The 18,420-nt window shown below is 39.3% G+C and overlaps 1 protein-coding gene across 2 annotated transcripts in view; it reads right to left on the reverse strand.

Moving 5' to 3' along the window:
- The window catches only part of PRKN (parkin RBR E3 ubiquitin protein ligase), a 1,788,167-nt gene that overhangs the window by 31,378 nt on the left and 1,738,369 nt on the right, over positions 1 to 18,420 (reverse strand). For both annotated transcript variants that reach the window (XM_043964490.1, XM_043964489.1), the window contains one exon: positions 6,522 to 6,605. In XM_043964490.1, the coding sequence (XP_043820425.1) occupies positions 6,522 to 6,605 (84 nt within the window). The remainder of the gene's footprint in view (positions 1 to 6,521; positions 6,606 to 18,420) is intronic.

Consider the following 18,420-nt stretch of genomic DNA (forward strand, 5'->3'; position numbering starts at 1 on the left):
AAGCTGTTTTCAGTAAGTAAAACAGAAGGGAGGAAAGAAAGTTGACCTTAGATTGTCAGATGGGATAGTTTTATTTGTTTAAAGAAATGCCCAATAAACTACTTGTACTGTTTTCAGTTTTCCTCATGTCAGCCACATGTGTACAAGCATCATTATACCTATTTCACAGATAATAAAGTCTCACTATAATGCCTCCTTAGGGTATAGCTTTTACCCTGGGTTTTTAAAGGATATTTTAGTGGAACACAAACTCTGGCAACCAAACCTCTGCATACATACTCTACATCTGTTGTCTAAGGACAAGCCTAGCTCAGTTTGTAGAGGCTCATTACCAGAGTGATTGACTTTTTAGTTACAGAATCTCTTAAAGATAATCTCTTGAGTTCAAAAGATCATAGATTTAGGGCAAGAAGTTATTTTAATTTTGATCTAGTCCAACCCACTCTCTCATTTTACAGATATTGGAACAAAGACCTAGAAACTAGGTAACTTCCCCCACGGTAGAAATGGTAGTAATTTACAATAGTTGAATTTGAACACAGGTCTTCTGACTTGAAATACCAGAACTTAGTCTACTTTTCTTTGGTGACTTTCTCAAAACCATATTCACAAGCAAAGTTACCACTGGAATGTAAAGGGGTCACAGCCTACATGGAGAAGGAAGTACAAGTGATAAAAACACAGGTCCTAGAAATGTTAAAGTACATAAAGATAAGATAGCTGAGTCTCACAGAGTTTGAATGACTTGCCCATAGTAGTGCAGCTATGTCTTGGTAGAGCCAGAACTTGAATCCAAGATCAAGGTTGTTTCCACTATATGCTTTACCAGCCTCCTACTCTGTTCATTTAAAAATTATTAGTTATGTATCTTCTTCTACTACTACTACTGTTACTATTACTACTACTACTACCACCACCACCACCACCACTAATACCACCATTACCATTAAAACCTCCATAACTACTACCATTATCACTACTATCTACTACTATCACTATTACTACTATTAGCACTACTGCTACTGCTACTACCACCACTATCATTATCACTGCTGCTGCTACAACTAATAGCTATTATTATTATAATTCACATTTATATAGTTTTATTTGTAGTTTGTAAAGTACTTCTTCTGACTTCCTATCCTAGTCTGGTCTAGTCTAATTCTAGCCAAACTGAATAACTCCTCTGTTTTCTTTCCATCTTCCTTCTCCATGTCTCTGTTTATGCTATCTTCCATATCTGAAATAGATGATACTCTTGCTTCCATTCAATGATGTCCCTTCAAGGATGAGTCACCAAAATCAGCACCAACACAAATCTTCCCCAATTCAACTTATGTGAAATGGATCTCTCCCTGTCCAGATTTCCCTAAATACTTTGCTAGGTCTCCTTCTTTCCACGTATGTCACCCTCCTTTATATCACAGCTATTTATTTACATAATTTCCACTACCCTCTCCAATTAGACTATAAACCCCTTGGGAGTAGGGCTTTTGTTGTCCCTGTATTTATGTCCCCAACACTTAACACAGGCCTGTGCACATAATGGGCACTTACTGAATGTTTTTCAATGAAGGATTGCCCAAAACAATTATAATCCCTTTAACCACTATGTACATGGGAGGCCTAGTCTCAATTTACTCATCTATTAAATTGAGAGAGGCACACCTTGTCCTTAGGTCTGTTGGGGAATTAATCTATTTTATTTGGTATTATAAGAGCAAGTGTTTGCTTATTAGAAAAAAAACCCATGAGAGGGAATACATGCAGGGAATCAGACTGTGGGGATGAAAACTCACGAGCTAGAGCAAGTGGAACCACATGGAATTGGACTCTTATTAGCCTGTGATAGATTGATCTTCTGTCACTGAATTCCCAAACTCCTTGCACAGTTTCAACTTAAAGCTTGTCCATTTAAAAAAAAACATTTTAAACCAATTTCTTTGTTTGCTTTTAAAAAAATACAGCATTAATCACAAAGTGCATTAAGCTTTTGGTCAAATAGCCTAACGATGTGAAAAGCTGATTGGGTCCCAGGAGGAATGAAGCTTCCTTGCTTGGGCTCTGCGATGTCAAAGAATTGAAATAGATCAGTGTTAAAAGGGAGGACCAATAAAAAGGTTTTGGGGGGGGAGCCTTGCAAGTAGATAGAATTGAAAGGGAAAAAAAAACAACAGAAGAGGGCTATTGAAGGTGTTTTGTTAGCATGAGAAAGTTTCAGAACAGAAGGGGACATATGCAGGGCTCTGAGGCCCAGGGGAGGGCTCTTATTATTTATTTATTTGCCAGACTTCTATAGTAGCTTTCCTCTAAAGAGCTCAGTTGAATAAGGATGTGTCCCCACAGTTTACAGAGGTCACCCATCCAGAAGTGGTTTAGAGGGAATATAAAACACACCAGATCCTTGGTCCTCTGACCAAACTGAATTAGGTCTTCTAAGGTTAGAATTAGTTTGATACATCTGACTTCCTGCTGTCTCGTTCCCTATTCTCAGGGGTGGAAATATGGAACCCTTGGTAAATTAACCTCATGGGGCTACGTTGAGAGGGAATGACAGAAACAAAAAGACAAATTATTGCCTTCCCCCCCAGGAGATGGTCAACCAGACAGGTCTCCAATATCTAGGGTTGTTCAGATAGAATTAGAAGCTGACCCTATGAACAGCCAGAAAACCTATGCAGAGGAGAACATGTAGTGTTAGGAGGGTCCAGCCTCAACTCTCTTTGCTCTATCAAATGAGGCTGAAATCATCTCTCCCTTCTCTAAACTCCTCTAGCAGAAGGATGCTTCTGACTTATTATATAAGCAAAGTTTTTTTTTTTTTTTGCGGGGCAATGGGGGTTAAGTGACTTGCCCAGGGTCACACAGCTAGTAAGTGTCAAATGTCTGAGGAGGGATTTGAACTAAGGTACTCCTGAATGCAGGGCCAGTGCTTTATCCACTGCACCACCTAGCTGCCCCAAAAGACCAAATGGATGTTTTTTTGGGCAGGGCAATGAGGGTTAAGTGACTTGCCCAGGGTCACACAGCTAGTGAGTGTCAAGTGTCTGAGGCCGGATTTGAACTCAGGTCCTACTGATTCCAGGGCCGGTGCTTTATCCACTGTGCCACCTAGCTGCCCCAAATAATTTATTTGTTCAAAGTCTTTTTTTTTTTTTTTTTTTGTGAGGCAATTGGGGTTAAGTGGCTTGCCCAGGGTCACACAGTTAGTAAGTGTCAAGGGTCTGAGGCCGAATTTGAACTCAGGTCCTCCTGAATCCAAGGCCAGTGCTCTATCCACTGTGCCACCTAGCTGCCCCTTATAAGCAAAGTTTTAAACAAGTTCTTTTTCATCGCCACAATATCAAAACAAATAATAACTTTTCTATTGGCCTTAGCTCCCCATCACCCCCAGGATCAAATATAAAATCCTCTGTTTGACTTTTGATAGTCCCTCATGACCTAGCTCCTTCCTACATTTCTAGTCTTCTTATGCCCTACCTCAAGCCATGTACTCTGTGATCCAGGGATGCTGGTCTCCCGGCTGTTTCTCAAACATAACTAAGAGAGTTTTCATTGGCTACCTACCAATCTTCTGTCATTTAGTTTTCTTCCCTCAGAAGTTACTACCAGTCTCTAATTACTACCAATTAGAGATCCTGAGAAATGGTCAATTCGAGCCTACCTCCTGAGCAGTAAGAGTCATCTAGGTCTTGAATCAAGTACAACTTAGCATTGGGAGCTGATTTCTATAGAGCAAGCTTCTTGGGGGAGAAGACCCCCCCTCCTGCAGCCCAGCTGGCCAGAAGGTACAAATCCTCTAAGTTGCTCTGGCAGTAGAGATCCCAGGTGAATGACAAGTTGTTGCTGAGCAATCCCACAGAGTTGTCTTTACCTTCCAAGGGGAGTATGATGAGGACAATGGGCAATTTGAGATGTTTTATGTTTTCCATATTTAATTCATGCCAGTGAGTCTTTTGCATCCTAAGTATTTCCTGTGGTGTTGGAATCAGGGGTTTCCTTGATCACCACTGTTACATATTCTATTAAGCTGAATTTGGATGTCTCTAAGTGTTTTCATATCATTGCGTGAATTGTACAAATGGGTCTCTTGGTTCTGTTTTTTCCCCATGCTCTGCATGACTTCACACACATCTATTTTTTACATATGTCATTTCTTTTTTGTTTGTTTGTTTGTTTATTGCTGTTGAATCCAGGGCCAGTGCTTTAACCACTGTGCCATCTAGCTGCCCCACATATTTTTTTTTCTTTTTTCTTTTTTTTTAGTGAGGCAATTGGGGTTAAGTGACTTGCCCAGGGTCACACAGCTAGTAAGTGTTAAGTGTCTGAGGCCGGATTTGAACCCAGGTAGTATTGACTCCAGGGCCGGTGCTCTATCCACTGCACCATCTAGCTGCCCCACATATGTCATTTCTTACAGTGCAACTCTATTCCATTACTTTCATATACCACGTCAGTTCTAAGCTTGATTAAAATTACACCAAGATTTTGGGGGCAGCCTGTATAAAAGGTTCCTTTTGTCTTCAACCTCCTTGAGAGTGTATGCTGAGGAGTGGTATTATTGGATCAAATGGTTTGAACAACCGAACTGCTTTTTTGGAATGTTTGCGAATCATTTCCCAGAATGCTCAGTTGTCTTCTTTTTAAAATTTTTCTTTTTGCAATAGTTTAGGTATCTTTTGATCCTCTGATGAAAGGAAGAGAAGAAAGGTTGAATTTGACACTTAGGACTACTAATAACAAAAAGGAATTTTTTTCCTCTTCTGTTTTTAAGATAACAAATGTTTTCCAGCAGAGGGAGTTTAAGTATGCCCTTCATTTCATGTATGCGGCATGCTAGCCAGAAATTTTTGGCATGAATGTCACCCATTTGTCATGAAAAGTCTTCTGAAAACACTAACAGCAGCACTTTGAAATCACAGATGTCTTTTGATGTCCTGAGTGATTTTTATGCACCAGATATTGGAAGGAAAGTTAATGAATCAGAAGTTCACTGGATTTGTGATATTTAATTTCATAGAAAGACACAGGTTGCTGCCCTTAGCAGCAAACTTTCTTGACCCTAACAGTGGAAGTCTCATGCTTGTGTGTGGTTGTTTGCAAGCTGCTTCCTGGGTCCTTTACCCCTGATAGTTGTATAGTCAAGTTTTCTTAGTATGAACTTGTTTTAGAAAATTTCTCCTCTTCCTATTTAGGTTAAGAGAACAATAGAGGGTCATAGAGCTGAAGAGCCGTGGTTGTGTGACTACAACTATATAAACACCCTCATTTTACAGATGAAGAACCCAGGGCCCAAGGAAGGCTAAAAAACTAGCCTGAGGAAGTCACATAGCTAATAAATAGCAGAGCTAAGATTTAAATTCAGGCCCTCTGATGCCAAACCCAAGCCTCTTTTTCTTATATTGAGTTGGGTATGCCTAAGAAAAACCTTTTGCCATAATTAAAATTAATTAGGAAATGCAAATGTATTTTCAGTTCCATAAGTCTTGCTTTCTATAATGAGTTTCAATCAACACTTTCATTATCTAAAGTTATTAATCAAGGTAAAAAGAAGGCTTTTGTTTAGTAAACCAACAAGAAGAGAGGTGTAAGCTTAGTGTAATTTATGAATTTCCCAAGAATTCATCCTTTTTTCAGACTTTCATTGTCATTCACAAGCATGAATAATTTTTGTCTTGGAGCTTAAGGAAAGGACTTTCTTATGAAACTGGAGCCGGAGTTTAAACTGCTTTAATGCAGTGGGGCTCAAATGAATTATCCTTTCTTTCCCTACCTCACCAACCCCTTCCTCTCCACAGACTTCTGTCCTGTCTCCTGGTGTTCAATATTCCCCTTCCCTTTGCTACCCAAACAAACACAATTCTGTAGGTTATCTTATACCAATGTAGGTTCTCTTGTACCACTAGAATGCAGAACAGCTGGATTTGGTTCTGTAGCTGCTTGCTGACACTGGAAAGGGAAAGGATAACAGGGGAGGACCATAGAGAATGAGGGGACCAATACAGGCCATTCGTGTTGTTTCTAGTTGTTCCTAACCACCATAAAACGACTGTTTTGGAGTTGGTAGCTTCAATATCCATGTTTCCCTTTAAATGCTCCTACCACTCTTACCCAGGCTCTTAAAGACTGCTTGAGAATTATTGATTTAAGATAATGAATCACCATTCTGAGAACAGTAGTCTAATAGATATTATAATTCCTGGAAACCACATGTCAATTGCCCATGACCCCAACCACCATCCCTGTCACTTTTAGTATCCAAAACATTCCTCTCTGGCCAGCACTTCTCTCTGTGTATACTTAAAAAAAAAAAATTAGAATGTAAGACCTTCAAGGGGGCTAAATTGCTTGCTTGTATCAGTATTCTCAGTGCTTGAGTATATAAGTACTTAAATACAAACCTACTTAATGAGTACTTAAGTACTTAAAATGAAGTATTTAATAGATGCTTCATTCATTCATTCATTCATTCATTCATTCATTCATTCATTCATTCATTCATTCATTCATTCATTCTGTACCTGGGCTGTTGCTCCTGAGGCTTCAAAGAGGCTGCTGCATTCCCCTTCATGATATTCTTCTTTACAATCACGGCAGAAGACAAACTGAAATATAACACATGCCTATATTAGAGAGATGCATGGTGGTTGCTTTTGGTTATGAGTTTTCAATTTACTGTCCCCCTCTTACCCACCACAGTGAGTATTCTTCTATATACTATTTTAGATACTGAATACTAATGTGACTCTTCTAGATACTATGTGTTCCTGATCTATTCTTCTTCTTCTTTTTTTTGGTGGGGCAATGGGGTGAAGTGACTTGCCCACAGGGTCACACAGCTGGTGTCAAGTGTCTGAGGCCAGATTTTAACTCAGGTGCTCCTGAATCTAGGGCCAGTGCTTTACCCACTGCACCACCTACCTGCCCCCTGATCTATTCTTTAACAGTGGAGTCCCATAAAAAGTACACTGGCTCTGGAGTCAGATGACTTGGATTCAAGTCCCACCTCTGCCATTTACCTGCCTATGTAACCTCAGGCAAGAATCTCAGTTTCTCCTGGCCTTAGTTTCCTTACCTACAAAATGGAAGGGTTGGACTAGATAGCCTCTTAGCTCTTTACCAGCTCTGGATCTATGATTCTAGGACCCTAAGCAAAATACAGCTATATTTTGTTGTTGTTCAGTCATTTTTCAGTCATGTCTGACTCTTCATGACCCCATTTGGGGTTTTCTTGGCAAAGATACTAGAGTGTTTTGTGGTTTCCTTCTCCAGCTCATTTTACACATGAGGAAACTGAGGCAAACAGGGTTAAGTGATTTGCCCAGGGTCACACAGCTAGGAAGTGTCTGAGGCCAGATTTGAACTCAGTTCTTCCTGACTTTATGCCTGCTGCTCTATCTTCTACAACACCTAGCTGCCCAGCTATATTGTTCTACTGTCAAAACAGAGAACTAATTAACAAATAAATAACAAATAACTAAATAACAAAAAAGAGAAACTAATTATTCAGCGTGCTCCATCTAACATTTATAGAGAGAGACCATCATTACATTGGATCATAGGATTTAGAACGCAAAGGAAGCTGATCTAGACCAAATCCCACCTCTACCCTTTTCTTTTCTTTTCTTTTCTTTTCTTTTCTTTTCTTTTCTTTTCTTTTCTTTTCTTTTCTTTTCTTTTCTTTTCTTTTCTTTTCTTTTCTCTTCTCTTCTCTTCTCTTCTCTTCTCTTCTCTTCTCTTCTCTTCTCTTCTCTTCTCTTCTCTTCTCTTCTCTTCTCTTCTCTTCTTTTCTTTTCTTTTCTTTTCTTTTCTTTTTTTTTACAGATGATGAAACAGACCCAGAAAATTTTAGTTACTGACCTAGTATTATACAAGTTGTATTCAGCAGACCTTTTACTAACTAGGTCCCCTGACTCAAAATCTGTGCTCTTGTCACTAGATTAACCTCCTTGACTTCCCTCCGAAAATTGAGCATCAATACATAGAGAACACCCCTCTGAAAACATATATACAATGAAGTGTACTCATAAAGTAAATTAAATTAATAAAGAAGTAAAAGAACATGCCTTCCAATGTGCTTTTATAAATAGCAATAAGTTGATGCATATAATAATATTATTGATAGCTGATTATTGACACTTTAGAGGAGGCAGCTAGGTGGCACAGTGGATAGAGCTCCAGTCCTGGAATTATGAAGACTTATCCATCTTCCTGAGTTCAAATCTGACCTCAGGAGACTAACTAGTTGTGCGGCCCTGGGCAAGTCACTTAACCCTGGGTTTTGTTTTTGTTTTTTTGCGGGGCAATGAGGGTTAAGTGACTTGCCCAGGGTCATACAGCTAGTAAGTGTCAAATGTTTGAGGCTGGATTTGAACTCAGATACTCTTGAATCCAGGGCCAGTGCTTTATCCACTGCTCCACCTAGCTGCCCCTACTTAACCCTGTTTGCCTCAGTTCCCCCACCTGTAAAATGAGCTGGAGAAGGAAATGGCACACCACTCTTTGCCAAGAAAACCCCAAATGGGGTCATGGAGAGTTACACATGACTGAAAACAACTAAACAACAACCAGGTTAGGCAAAGTAAGTGGTAGTGTTGGGACTAGAATCTAGGTCTACTGAGTCCTAGTTTTTCTATTAGACCTTGTTAAGGTCATGACATTTGTTCAGGCATTCATGGATTCCAAAAGAATGAAAATAAACAGAGAACTTTTCTTTCTTCTTTTTATTTTATTATAATTTTTTGGGAGGCAGTTGGGGTTAAGTGACTTGCTGAGGGTCACACAACTAATAAATATCTTCGGCCGGATTTGAATTCTTTCTTCTTTCTAAAATGAGTCCTGTAATTTCATCATTCCTGACTAGGGAACTCCTCTACCAATGAAGAACAGTACCTACTATAAATCTTGTTGTACAGGGTTTCCTGAAACACTGAGAAGTTAGATGATTTGCCCAGGATCACCAGCTAAGAGATATCAGAGACAGAATTTGAACCCAGGTCTTCCTAACTCCAGGGATAGTTTTCTAGTTACTATGCTGCGTTGTCTCTTGACAGGGACAAGCATAAATAAGTGGAAAATAATAAAAAACTGAAAGGCCATTTGTCCAAAGGTATATGGATAGTTAGTGGCAGAGCTGGGACTCTTATCACAAGGAATCCATCTGAAAAAGATACCCTATAAGGAGTACTTGAACACCTACTGGAAGAATTAGAAAGTGGAGGTACTTTATCAGCTGGGTATCATAGGTATAATTATTTTGGATTAGTATTTCATTCTTTCTAATTACACGTAAAGACAATTTTTAACATTCACTTAAAAAATTTCTGAGTTCCAAAATTTCTTCCTTCCTTCCTTTCCTCCCCCTTCCCTAAAATGGCAAGCAATATGATATAGGATATATACATATATATATCCTATGTATGCAATCATATAAAACACTGGAAATGTGACATAGCTACCACCCCAACCATTCCCTGTTGGTGATAGCTACCAGCTGATCATCTGGGCCCTGCAAATTAACTGGAAGATTCAATAAGGTTCATAGAAGTACTCAGTCACTCAGGGAGAGGGAAGGGACAGAGATGGAGCCTTTTGGTCTTTGTTCCCATTATCCTCAGTAGAACATGTAGCCATTACACTCCGTGGATTTGGCTAAGTTATAATTGCTACTGAAATCATCTTTGGAAGAAAATACATAATTCTAAGAACAAGTGAATATAAGGAATTCATAGAAACATGGGAAAACTTGTATGAAATGATGCATGGTGATGACAATAAGGCAAATGAAAAGAACATTCAAATGAAGTCAACTTGGAGTAATTGTAATGACTAACACTGGTTTATGAGATCAGGTAATAGAATGTGCTCCTTTCTCCTCAGAGAAGTGGGAGATGACAGCCCCAAAGGTTTTTCTGTCTCTGTGAGACAAGGTTGTTGTTTGTCTTAGTCGAACTGATTTTGTTAAGAGTGCAATACTGGGGAAAAAAAGAGTGTAATACTGGGATATTGGGGTGAGGGGCTCTATCTGGAAATTAATGTGATGTAAAAATAAGAGGCATCTTAAAATGTCTTTTAAAAAGAAAGAAAAGGGGGCAGCTACGTGGGGCAGTGGATAAAGACCTGGCCCTGGATTCAGGAGTACCTGAGTTCAAATCCAGCCTCAGACACTTGACATTTACTAGCTGTGTGACCCTGGGCAAGTCACTTAACCCCCATTGCCCTGCAAAAAAAAATAAAAAGAACAAAAGTACATTGGCTCTGGAGTTTTTCTTTAAAAAGAAAACAACAACAACAAAAAGAAATTAAGTATAAACATGTCACTAGCTTGTTCACTTATAGAAATAATTAACATATATACATGTGTGCAAGGATTGTTTTCTTCCTGGCACATAATAACTATTATCATTATAGTTATTATTGTCATTATTATTACAACCAGCATATACATAGTATATACTATGCGCCAGGCACTGTGCTAAGTGCTTTACAAATATTATTTCAATTAAATAACATTTTAGTAAGTATCTACTATGTGCCAGGCACTATGCTAAGTGTTGGGGATAAAAAAAGAGGCAAAAGACAGTCTTTTTGGTGAGGCAATTGGGGTTGTGACTTGCCCAGGGTCACATAGCTATTAAGTGTCAAGTGTCTGAGGCTGGATTTGAACTCAGGTCCTCCTGACTCCAGGGCTGATGCTCTATCCACTGCACCACCTAGCTGCCCCAGAGAGCTTTCAATGTAAAGGGGATCTTTACAACAACTGACATGAATATACTTCTTTACTTCCCCCAAAACAGAATCTTGAGGCCAGATTTCTTAATCTCAGATTTCATCTAGTCCAGTTGGTACCTTAATAAGAATCCTTTCTATAGCGTGATATGTAGTCATAAAGCTTTTGCTTAGAGACTCTCTAAGGGAGTCTCTGGATAGTTTTAATTGTCAGGAAGTTTTCCCCTTACAACAAGTCCAAATTTGCCTCTCTGCAACTCCAAGCATCCTTCCTTCTCTTCACATCTCAAGCCAGGCAGGATAAATGTAATCCTTTCATATAAGAAGCCTTCAAATACCTGGACAGCTAGAATGTGCCTTGAAGAAGTCTTTCCTTCTCCAACCCAACCATCTCCAGTATCAACTGATCCCTACTGAGGAATGACCTCCAGGCTCAGAAGTCTCCAGTTCATCAGTGTTCTTCCTTTATAGCAGTGGCTAGAATTGAACATGTTGCCCCAGATGCAGTCACACTTAGTTTCTCAATTCTTAAAAATCAGATCTGGGGCAGCTAGGTGGCACAGTGGATAGAGCACCGGCCCTGGAGTCAGGAGTACCTGAGTTCAAATCTGGCCTCAGACATTTGCCACTTGCTAGCTGTGTGACCGTGGGCAAGTCACTTAACCCCAATTGCCTCACCAAAAAAAAAAAAAATCAGATCTGAAAATCCACCCAATCTCTCCATGTACTAAGAACAAAGCAGAGAGATAAGGCCTTACTCTGGAGATAAATGCCACAACCCCTTTAGCAGCCATAGAAAATCAATGTGGAATCGGAGAAAGGGTAGCAGACTCCAAGACTGATTGAGGCTCTGCCACTGTGTGGCCTTGGGCAATTCAATTAACCTCTCTGGGCTTCAGTTTCCTCATTTATAATAGAAAAGGGTTAAACTAAATGACTCATGTCTGGACTGTATTCTCTTCTCCCCTCTCCCTTTTAAAGTCCCCTTGTTTCATTGAAGGCTTAGCTCATGTGCAACTGTCTATGGTAAATTGTTCCTGGACTATTGAGCTGTGGATGCTCTCTCCTCAGATCACACATATTTGTGTACATCTTTTATATCCCTCATGAAGAACAGAGGCTCCCTGAAGACAGGGCCTTTTGATTTTGTTCTGTGTCTATAGCCCAAGGACCTGGTACAGAGTTTGCATGCAGTGACCATTTAATTAATGATTAGTGGATGGAATTAGATCGAACAATCAACAAGCATTTATTAATATTTACTATTATTTGTTAATTATTATTACTTAAATACAAAGGCAAAAATCCAACCATCCTTGTCCTCAAGGAACTAACATTCTAATGGGGAGACAATGTTATCATGTCTACGTATATAAATAATACTCACAAAATGATTACAAGGCAGTTTTGGGGGTGGAGTGTGACAGCAATTCCAAGGAATGTGTGTGAATCAGGGAAGATTCCACACTGAAGGTGGTCTCTTCTAGCTCTAATATCCTCGGATTATTTGATGAACATAAAATATTTATAATGATAATAACAACGCTAATAAAAAAAAGTCACCATCAATAACATTTATATAGTGCTTTTAGGCTGCAAAGCACTGTACATATGTTATCTCATTGGATCCTCACAACAATCCTACAAAGTAGTTGCTATTATTATCCCCTTTTTACATATGAGGAAACTGAGGCAAACAGGTTAAGTGACTTCCTTAAGGTCACATGGCCACTAAGACTTCAAGCAGATAGATGGAACAGTGGATATAGCATGGGGCCTGGAGTTAGAAAGACCTGAGTTCAAATCCAGCCTCAGATATTTACCAGCTTTATGACCCTGGGCAAATCATGTAACCTCTGTTTCCTTCAGTTTCCTTATCTGCAAAATGGGGATGGTATCTACCTCCCAGAGTTTTTGTAACAATCAAATAATATCTGTAAAGTGCTTAGCCCTTTATATAGCAAGCACTATGTAAAAGTTAGTTATCCTTATTAAGTGTATGAGGCTAGATTAGAATTATGCTCTTCCTGACTCCAAGTCCAGCACTCTTACTGTTTCACCTATAAATACTTAATAAATGATTGTCCTCACAGCAATCCTCTTAGGTAGATGCTATTGTTATTCCCATTTTAACAGGTCATCTCTGATTATTATAATGAGACTGATAATCAATTTATCCATGCTATAAATATAACTGTCTTTCCTTTCCGTATTCGAGAGGTACCTTTCCACTTTTCTGGTTCTCTCCCTGTGGTCACTCACAGTATTGCAATAAAACTTGGGAAACTGAGTCACTGAGTCTTGTAATTCTTTTGGGACGACTCACGATCAATTTGACCCTAATTCCATCCCATATCAGAAGTAGGAATTGAACCTCTGGGAGCTGATGCTATAATCAAATGAAACTGCAAGGAGAGAGAGACAGACAGAGAGAGAGAAACAAACAGATACACACACAGAGACAGAGAGAGAGAGAGAGAGAGAGAGAGAGAGAGAGAGAGAGAGAGAGAGAGAGAGAGAGAAACAAAAATCTAGGATAGAGGCCTGGAGGGAGCACCTGGTGAGTGAGTGAATGTTGGATAAAGAACTAGCATAAAAAGGAGGAGTCAGACACATAGGAGAATAACCAGGAAGTAGCTGTATCAAGACTCACAAAAGACAATGTGTCCAGGAGAGGAGGGTGAGTGACAGTTTCAAAGGCTTCTGAAAAGTCAAGAAGGATGAGGATTGAGGAGAGGATGTTAGATTTGTCAGTTAAGAATATACTAGCAACTCTGGGGGAAGCTGTTTCAAGTTGAATGATGAGGTTGGAAGCCAGAGTTGTAGAGGTTTTAGACTCAAGAAGAGAGGGAATGGAGATACCTCATATAAATGACTTATAAGCATTTAGTTGAGAAGGGGAGAAAAGATTAAAAAAACCCACAACAATAACAAGCAGTTATGGTATTTTTTTTTTAAAGGTGGGGAAGACACGGATGTGTTTCTAGGCAGTAGGGCAAACAACCAACAGATAGGGAGTGATTGAACATGAGTGAGAAAGTAGGGATAATAAAATTTGCTATTGAAGATAAAGAGAGGATGAGAAAGGCCACCTCTTCATCACAGGCTGGAGCAACAGAAGAGACAGCAAAGGGAGATATCTAAGTGATGCAAAATGAAGAAGAGGAGACTAGATGGAGCTCTAGGTGAATAGCTTTATTATTTTTTTTCTGTGAAGTCTATGTGGTGAGGTCTTCAGCCAAGAGGTTAGAGGGAGGAGGTGTTGTGGGAGGTTTGAGGAGAGAAGAAAAGCTTTGAAATAGTTGTTGTGGAGAATAGGATAGTGAACTTATTTGAGGGGAGTAGAATGATTGCTTTGCTGCAGTAAGGACTAAACTCAGGCTGTATGAGATTATATATGTATCTTTCTCTCTCTGTCTCTGTCTATTTCTGTCTCTCTCTGTCTCTGTCTTTCTATTTCTGTCTCTCTGTCTCTCTCCCTCCATCTGTCTCTGTTTCTCTCTCCACACAGATCACTTTACAAAGCTCTAAAGAACTGTATTTGTTTTTGTTTGTTTTTTTCTTGTTCAGACCTGAGTCCTAGTGAGGAAATTCCCTCTTTTAATGCAATTGTTCTACAATTTATAGTCTTGGAAATCTGCCTCAGGGCACTGAAAGGTTAAGTGATCTGTCCAGTGTTACACACAGAGAGGATGTGTCACAGGTGGGACTTAAAATTCCTTTTGACGCTGAGCTCAGTCCTTTATCCACAAGGCTTCACTGCCTGTGATAGAAATGTTAGCTATTATTATCATTATTACTCCGCATCGTCATTCCTTTTGACATCTAATGGAATGGATTGGATTTTGCCATATCTGAAGGAGTATGAAGGTTTAGCTCATGAAATTACAGGGGGTGGGGGAAGCTGCTAGTGTGTGCACGTGTGGACACACACACAAATCACCACCACCAACATTGCGGTCTCTGGCCACTTTCTTTCACAGCATCATGTCTGAGTTCCTGCATAAAGGGCAAGCTGAGTTCTAGGTAAGCACCTCTAAGGCCTTCTGGGTACCAGCCTTGTAGATAAGGTGTGAATTTCTGCAAAGCCTCCATCAGGCTTTCATATAACATCATCTTTCTAATTAATGTGGACGGTATATTTCAAACCACTGAGAATAACTCCATAGATGATTTCACACCGCTGCTTTCGATAGAAGCAAGTCTGATCTGTTGATATGACAGAGAAAACTCTTCACATCTTATTAGTTAGTGGATGAGATATAAAATCAGTTTCATGGTAGAAGAACACTCTGGAGGTTGATCAGTTTGTCAGAATAAATAGGCCTTTCCTGACACAAGTACATTAAATTTCCTTTTGTACCAGTACTATGGAGAATGGACTATAAGGAAATGACAGAAAAGGATGAGCTACATCAAAATTAAAGCCACAGTGCCTGGCACATAGTAGGTGTTTAGTCAATTCTGGCTTGTTTGTTCTATCATTTATCCATCCATCTTTCTACCTGTTGATTGACTGATTGATCAATTGATTTATTGATCATCTGATCTGTGTAGCTAAAGCCCCAATAGTCAACGATGGCAACTCTGCATTTAACCCCCTGCCATTTTTTTGTGAGGCAATGAGGGTTAAGTGACTTGCCCAGGGTCACACAGCTAGTAAGGCAAGTGTCAGGTGTCTGAGGCTGGATTTGAACTCAGGTCCTCCTGAATCCAGGACCAGTGCTTCATCCACTGTGCCACCTAGCTGCCCCCTGCATTTAACCCATTTTAATGGCTTAATATTAACCTATTTGTTATTTTACCTCCTAAAATTTTAAAAAATGTATTACAAATGAGATTACAAACTTATTAAAACTGAGTTAAGGGAAAGGCAGTAAGCTCTCAGAACTCATGACATGATCACTCCAAAAAACCTCCAAATAATGCCATGGGACAATTCCTGGAGCAGCAGAAGCCACAAAAGAATGGGCTGAGATTATTTTCCAGCCAAAGATGGCTTAGAAGGTTGGCAGGAGGGGGCTGCTGTGCCAGGGTGGGAGTGGAGCTCAATACCGAGATCATGCTGACACAGATCCAGTCTCAGGAAGGCCTCACCAGAGAAAGAGACCCCTGGAACCTCTGAATCAGCTGCAGCACCAGTGTCATCTGGAACTAAGCTCACAGTCTGGTGAGAGGGCTGAGCAGTTGGGCAGGGGAAAATTACAGGGGTCTCTGCTGGCACTGAGGTGTAACTTGGGTGTTTCACTCCTGCTGGGAACCAGGAAGTGACACTTGAGTGGCTGTGGCCCGGGTCGGGGAGGGGAGCAGGCTCATCTGTACTAACAACCACAGAACACAAAGTTTTGCTGCCTGGTTAATTAGCAAGTTGACTTGGGGTTATCCATGGACCAGAGAACAGGCCAGGCAAGTGAAGAAGCTGCCCCTCCTTAAATACCACCTTAGACCCCCTGATGACTGGACAGTACATCCTGGAAGTAGTGCCCCACTTTAAGAAGGAGTTAAAAGTCAAGTAAAAGACTGTCAGGATGAGCAGACAGAGAAAGATGAGGACCATAGAAAGTTTCTTTAGTGAAAAGGAAGATCGAGGCACACCCTCAGAAAAGGATAACAACATCAGGGCTACTACATCCAAAGCTTCCAAGAAAAATATGAATTGGTTTCAGGCCATAGAAGCACTCAAGGACTTTGAAGATAAAGTAAGAGAGGTAGAGGAAATAATGGAAAGAGAAATGAGAGTGATGAAGAAGGATCATGAAAACTGAGTTAATTCATTTAGTGAACATTTTAAAATTGAAGAGCCCTAAGTTGTTTTATGAATATCCCAAATGTTAATAGTAGTAAGACATCATTTCCTTCATTTATAATCATATGAAGGTGAGGATTTAATTACTTAAGCAAGTTATTACTAATTTTCAAGAAGCATTCATATTTTATGGGCAGCTAGGTGACACAGTGGCTAGAGCACAGTGGATGGGCTTGGAATCAGGAAGACATCTTCATGAGTTCCAATCTGGCCTCATGTATGTAATTAGCTGTTTAACCCTGGGTAAGTCACTTAACTCTGTATTCCTCAATTCTTCCTCTGTAAAATGAGCTGGAGAAGGAAATAGCAAACCACTCTAGTACCTTTGCCACGAAAACCCCAAAATGGGGTCATGGAGAGTCAGAAATGATTGAACATCAACAGTGTTCAGATTTTATTAATATCTCTTGTAAGTCTGCTTTTAGAGCTAATGAAAATCTTGAATTGGTCAAATGAAAGCAATACAAATCCATAAATGCTATATACTGAACCCATATTTCACATTTTTGTTTCAACCTTTTCTCATGTTTTTTAGGATTAGATTTCAAAAGTTTCTGTGTGAGAAACTAGTTCCTCCCCCCACCCCCCACACACCTCCAGATACACAGTAGCTGTATACAACATCTATGTATTACTCTGAATGTAAAAGGACCTTAATGGAAGTTGATTATATCCATAGTCTAGTCCCAGTGTGCATAGATTAAAGCTTGAATTAATGTCTGCAAAGAGAAAACAATTCTTACTGAATTTAGTAAGTAGGACCATATTTGGAGTTATACTGGGTGGGGCAAAAATCACAAATATTTAATAACTCCTTTATTTTTTGTTTTTAATTTATAGTACCATAGCATCATATACAGCATATATAGGAAATTAATTTACATTATATGTGAAAAATCAAATCTCATAAATGGGGAAAATAAAGAAAAATAATTTTTAAAAAGTTATTAAAACATTAGACCCCTTTGTGACTTTTGGCCCATCCTATGTTATGAAAGATAATCTTTTATAAATATAGAACTGGAAAGGACATCTAATCCAATTTCTTTATGGGAAACTGAGGCCCAGAGAAGCTGGGTAGTAAGCATCAGAGGCAGAATTTGAACCTGAGTCCTCTGACTCTAAAGCCAGTGTTCTTCTCACCACCCTTAAGTCAGATTCTGTGTATTGGAGATGTTTATCATGGGAAAATGTTGAATGAGACTAGACAGTGACTCAGCTAAGAAATGGAAACCCGATGCAGTTCCTACTTTTGTGGGTACATCCAGGGCAGAAAAGAATGTTGACACCAAATTCTTGTTCATACACAGAGTTATCAGCATTAGCATCATGTCAGAAAATAAATGAAAACCATTTATATGATGTGTGTGCCCAGTATAGGGACCTTGAATATAATAAGGTTTGAAAACTGCTTGTTAAATTAAATGAGCTGGTATTCACAAAGCGAGCTTTGCTTTGTGCCGCCTAAAATTTCACCAATCTGTTCAGATGACTAATTATAGCTCCCATTTATTTATTTAGCATGTGACTATTTAATATTTTCTTTTTTAATTAAAATTTTCTTATTATGAAATTAATAAATGCCAGCGATTCTCCAAACAGCATTTGAGGAAGACAGATAATAAACAAACACAAACATTTCAATATACACTGACAACCAGCAGAGAGGACTGTATATGAAACTTATGACCTTCTGTTATGTACAGTTTATTTTAAGTGTATATTAAATTTAACATGATGGTAGTAAAACTGCCCTGCTTGCCTATGTCCCTATCTGAATTTCTTTCTACTTTCTTCTGGGTATTTTTTTTTTAATGTTTCAGTGACAACCTTTTCTTCTTTTTTTTTTTCTCTCATCACTTGTATCTACTGACCTTATCCTCTCC

This window comes from Dromiciops gliroides, chromosome 4 (genome assembly GCF_019393635.1).
Source record: "Dromiciops gliroides isolate mDroGli1 chromosome 4, mDroGli1.pri, whole genome shotgun sequence".
NCBI lineage: Eukaryota > Metazoa > Chordata > Mammalia > Microbiotheria > Microbiotheriidae > Dromiciops > Dromiciops gliroides.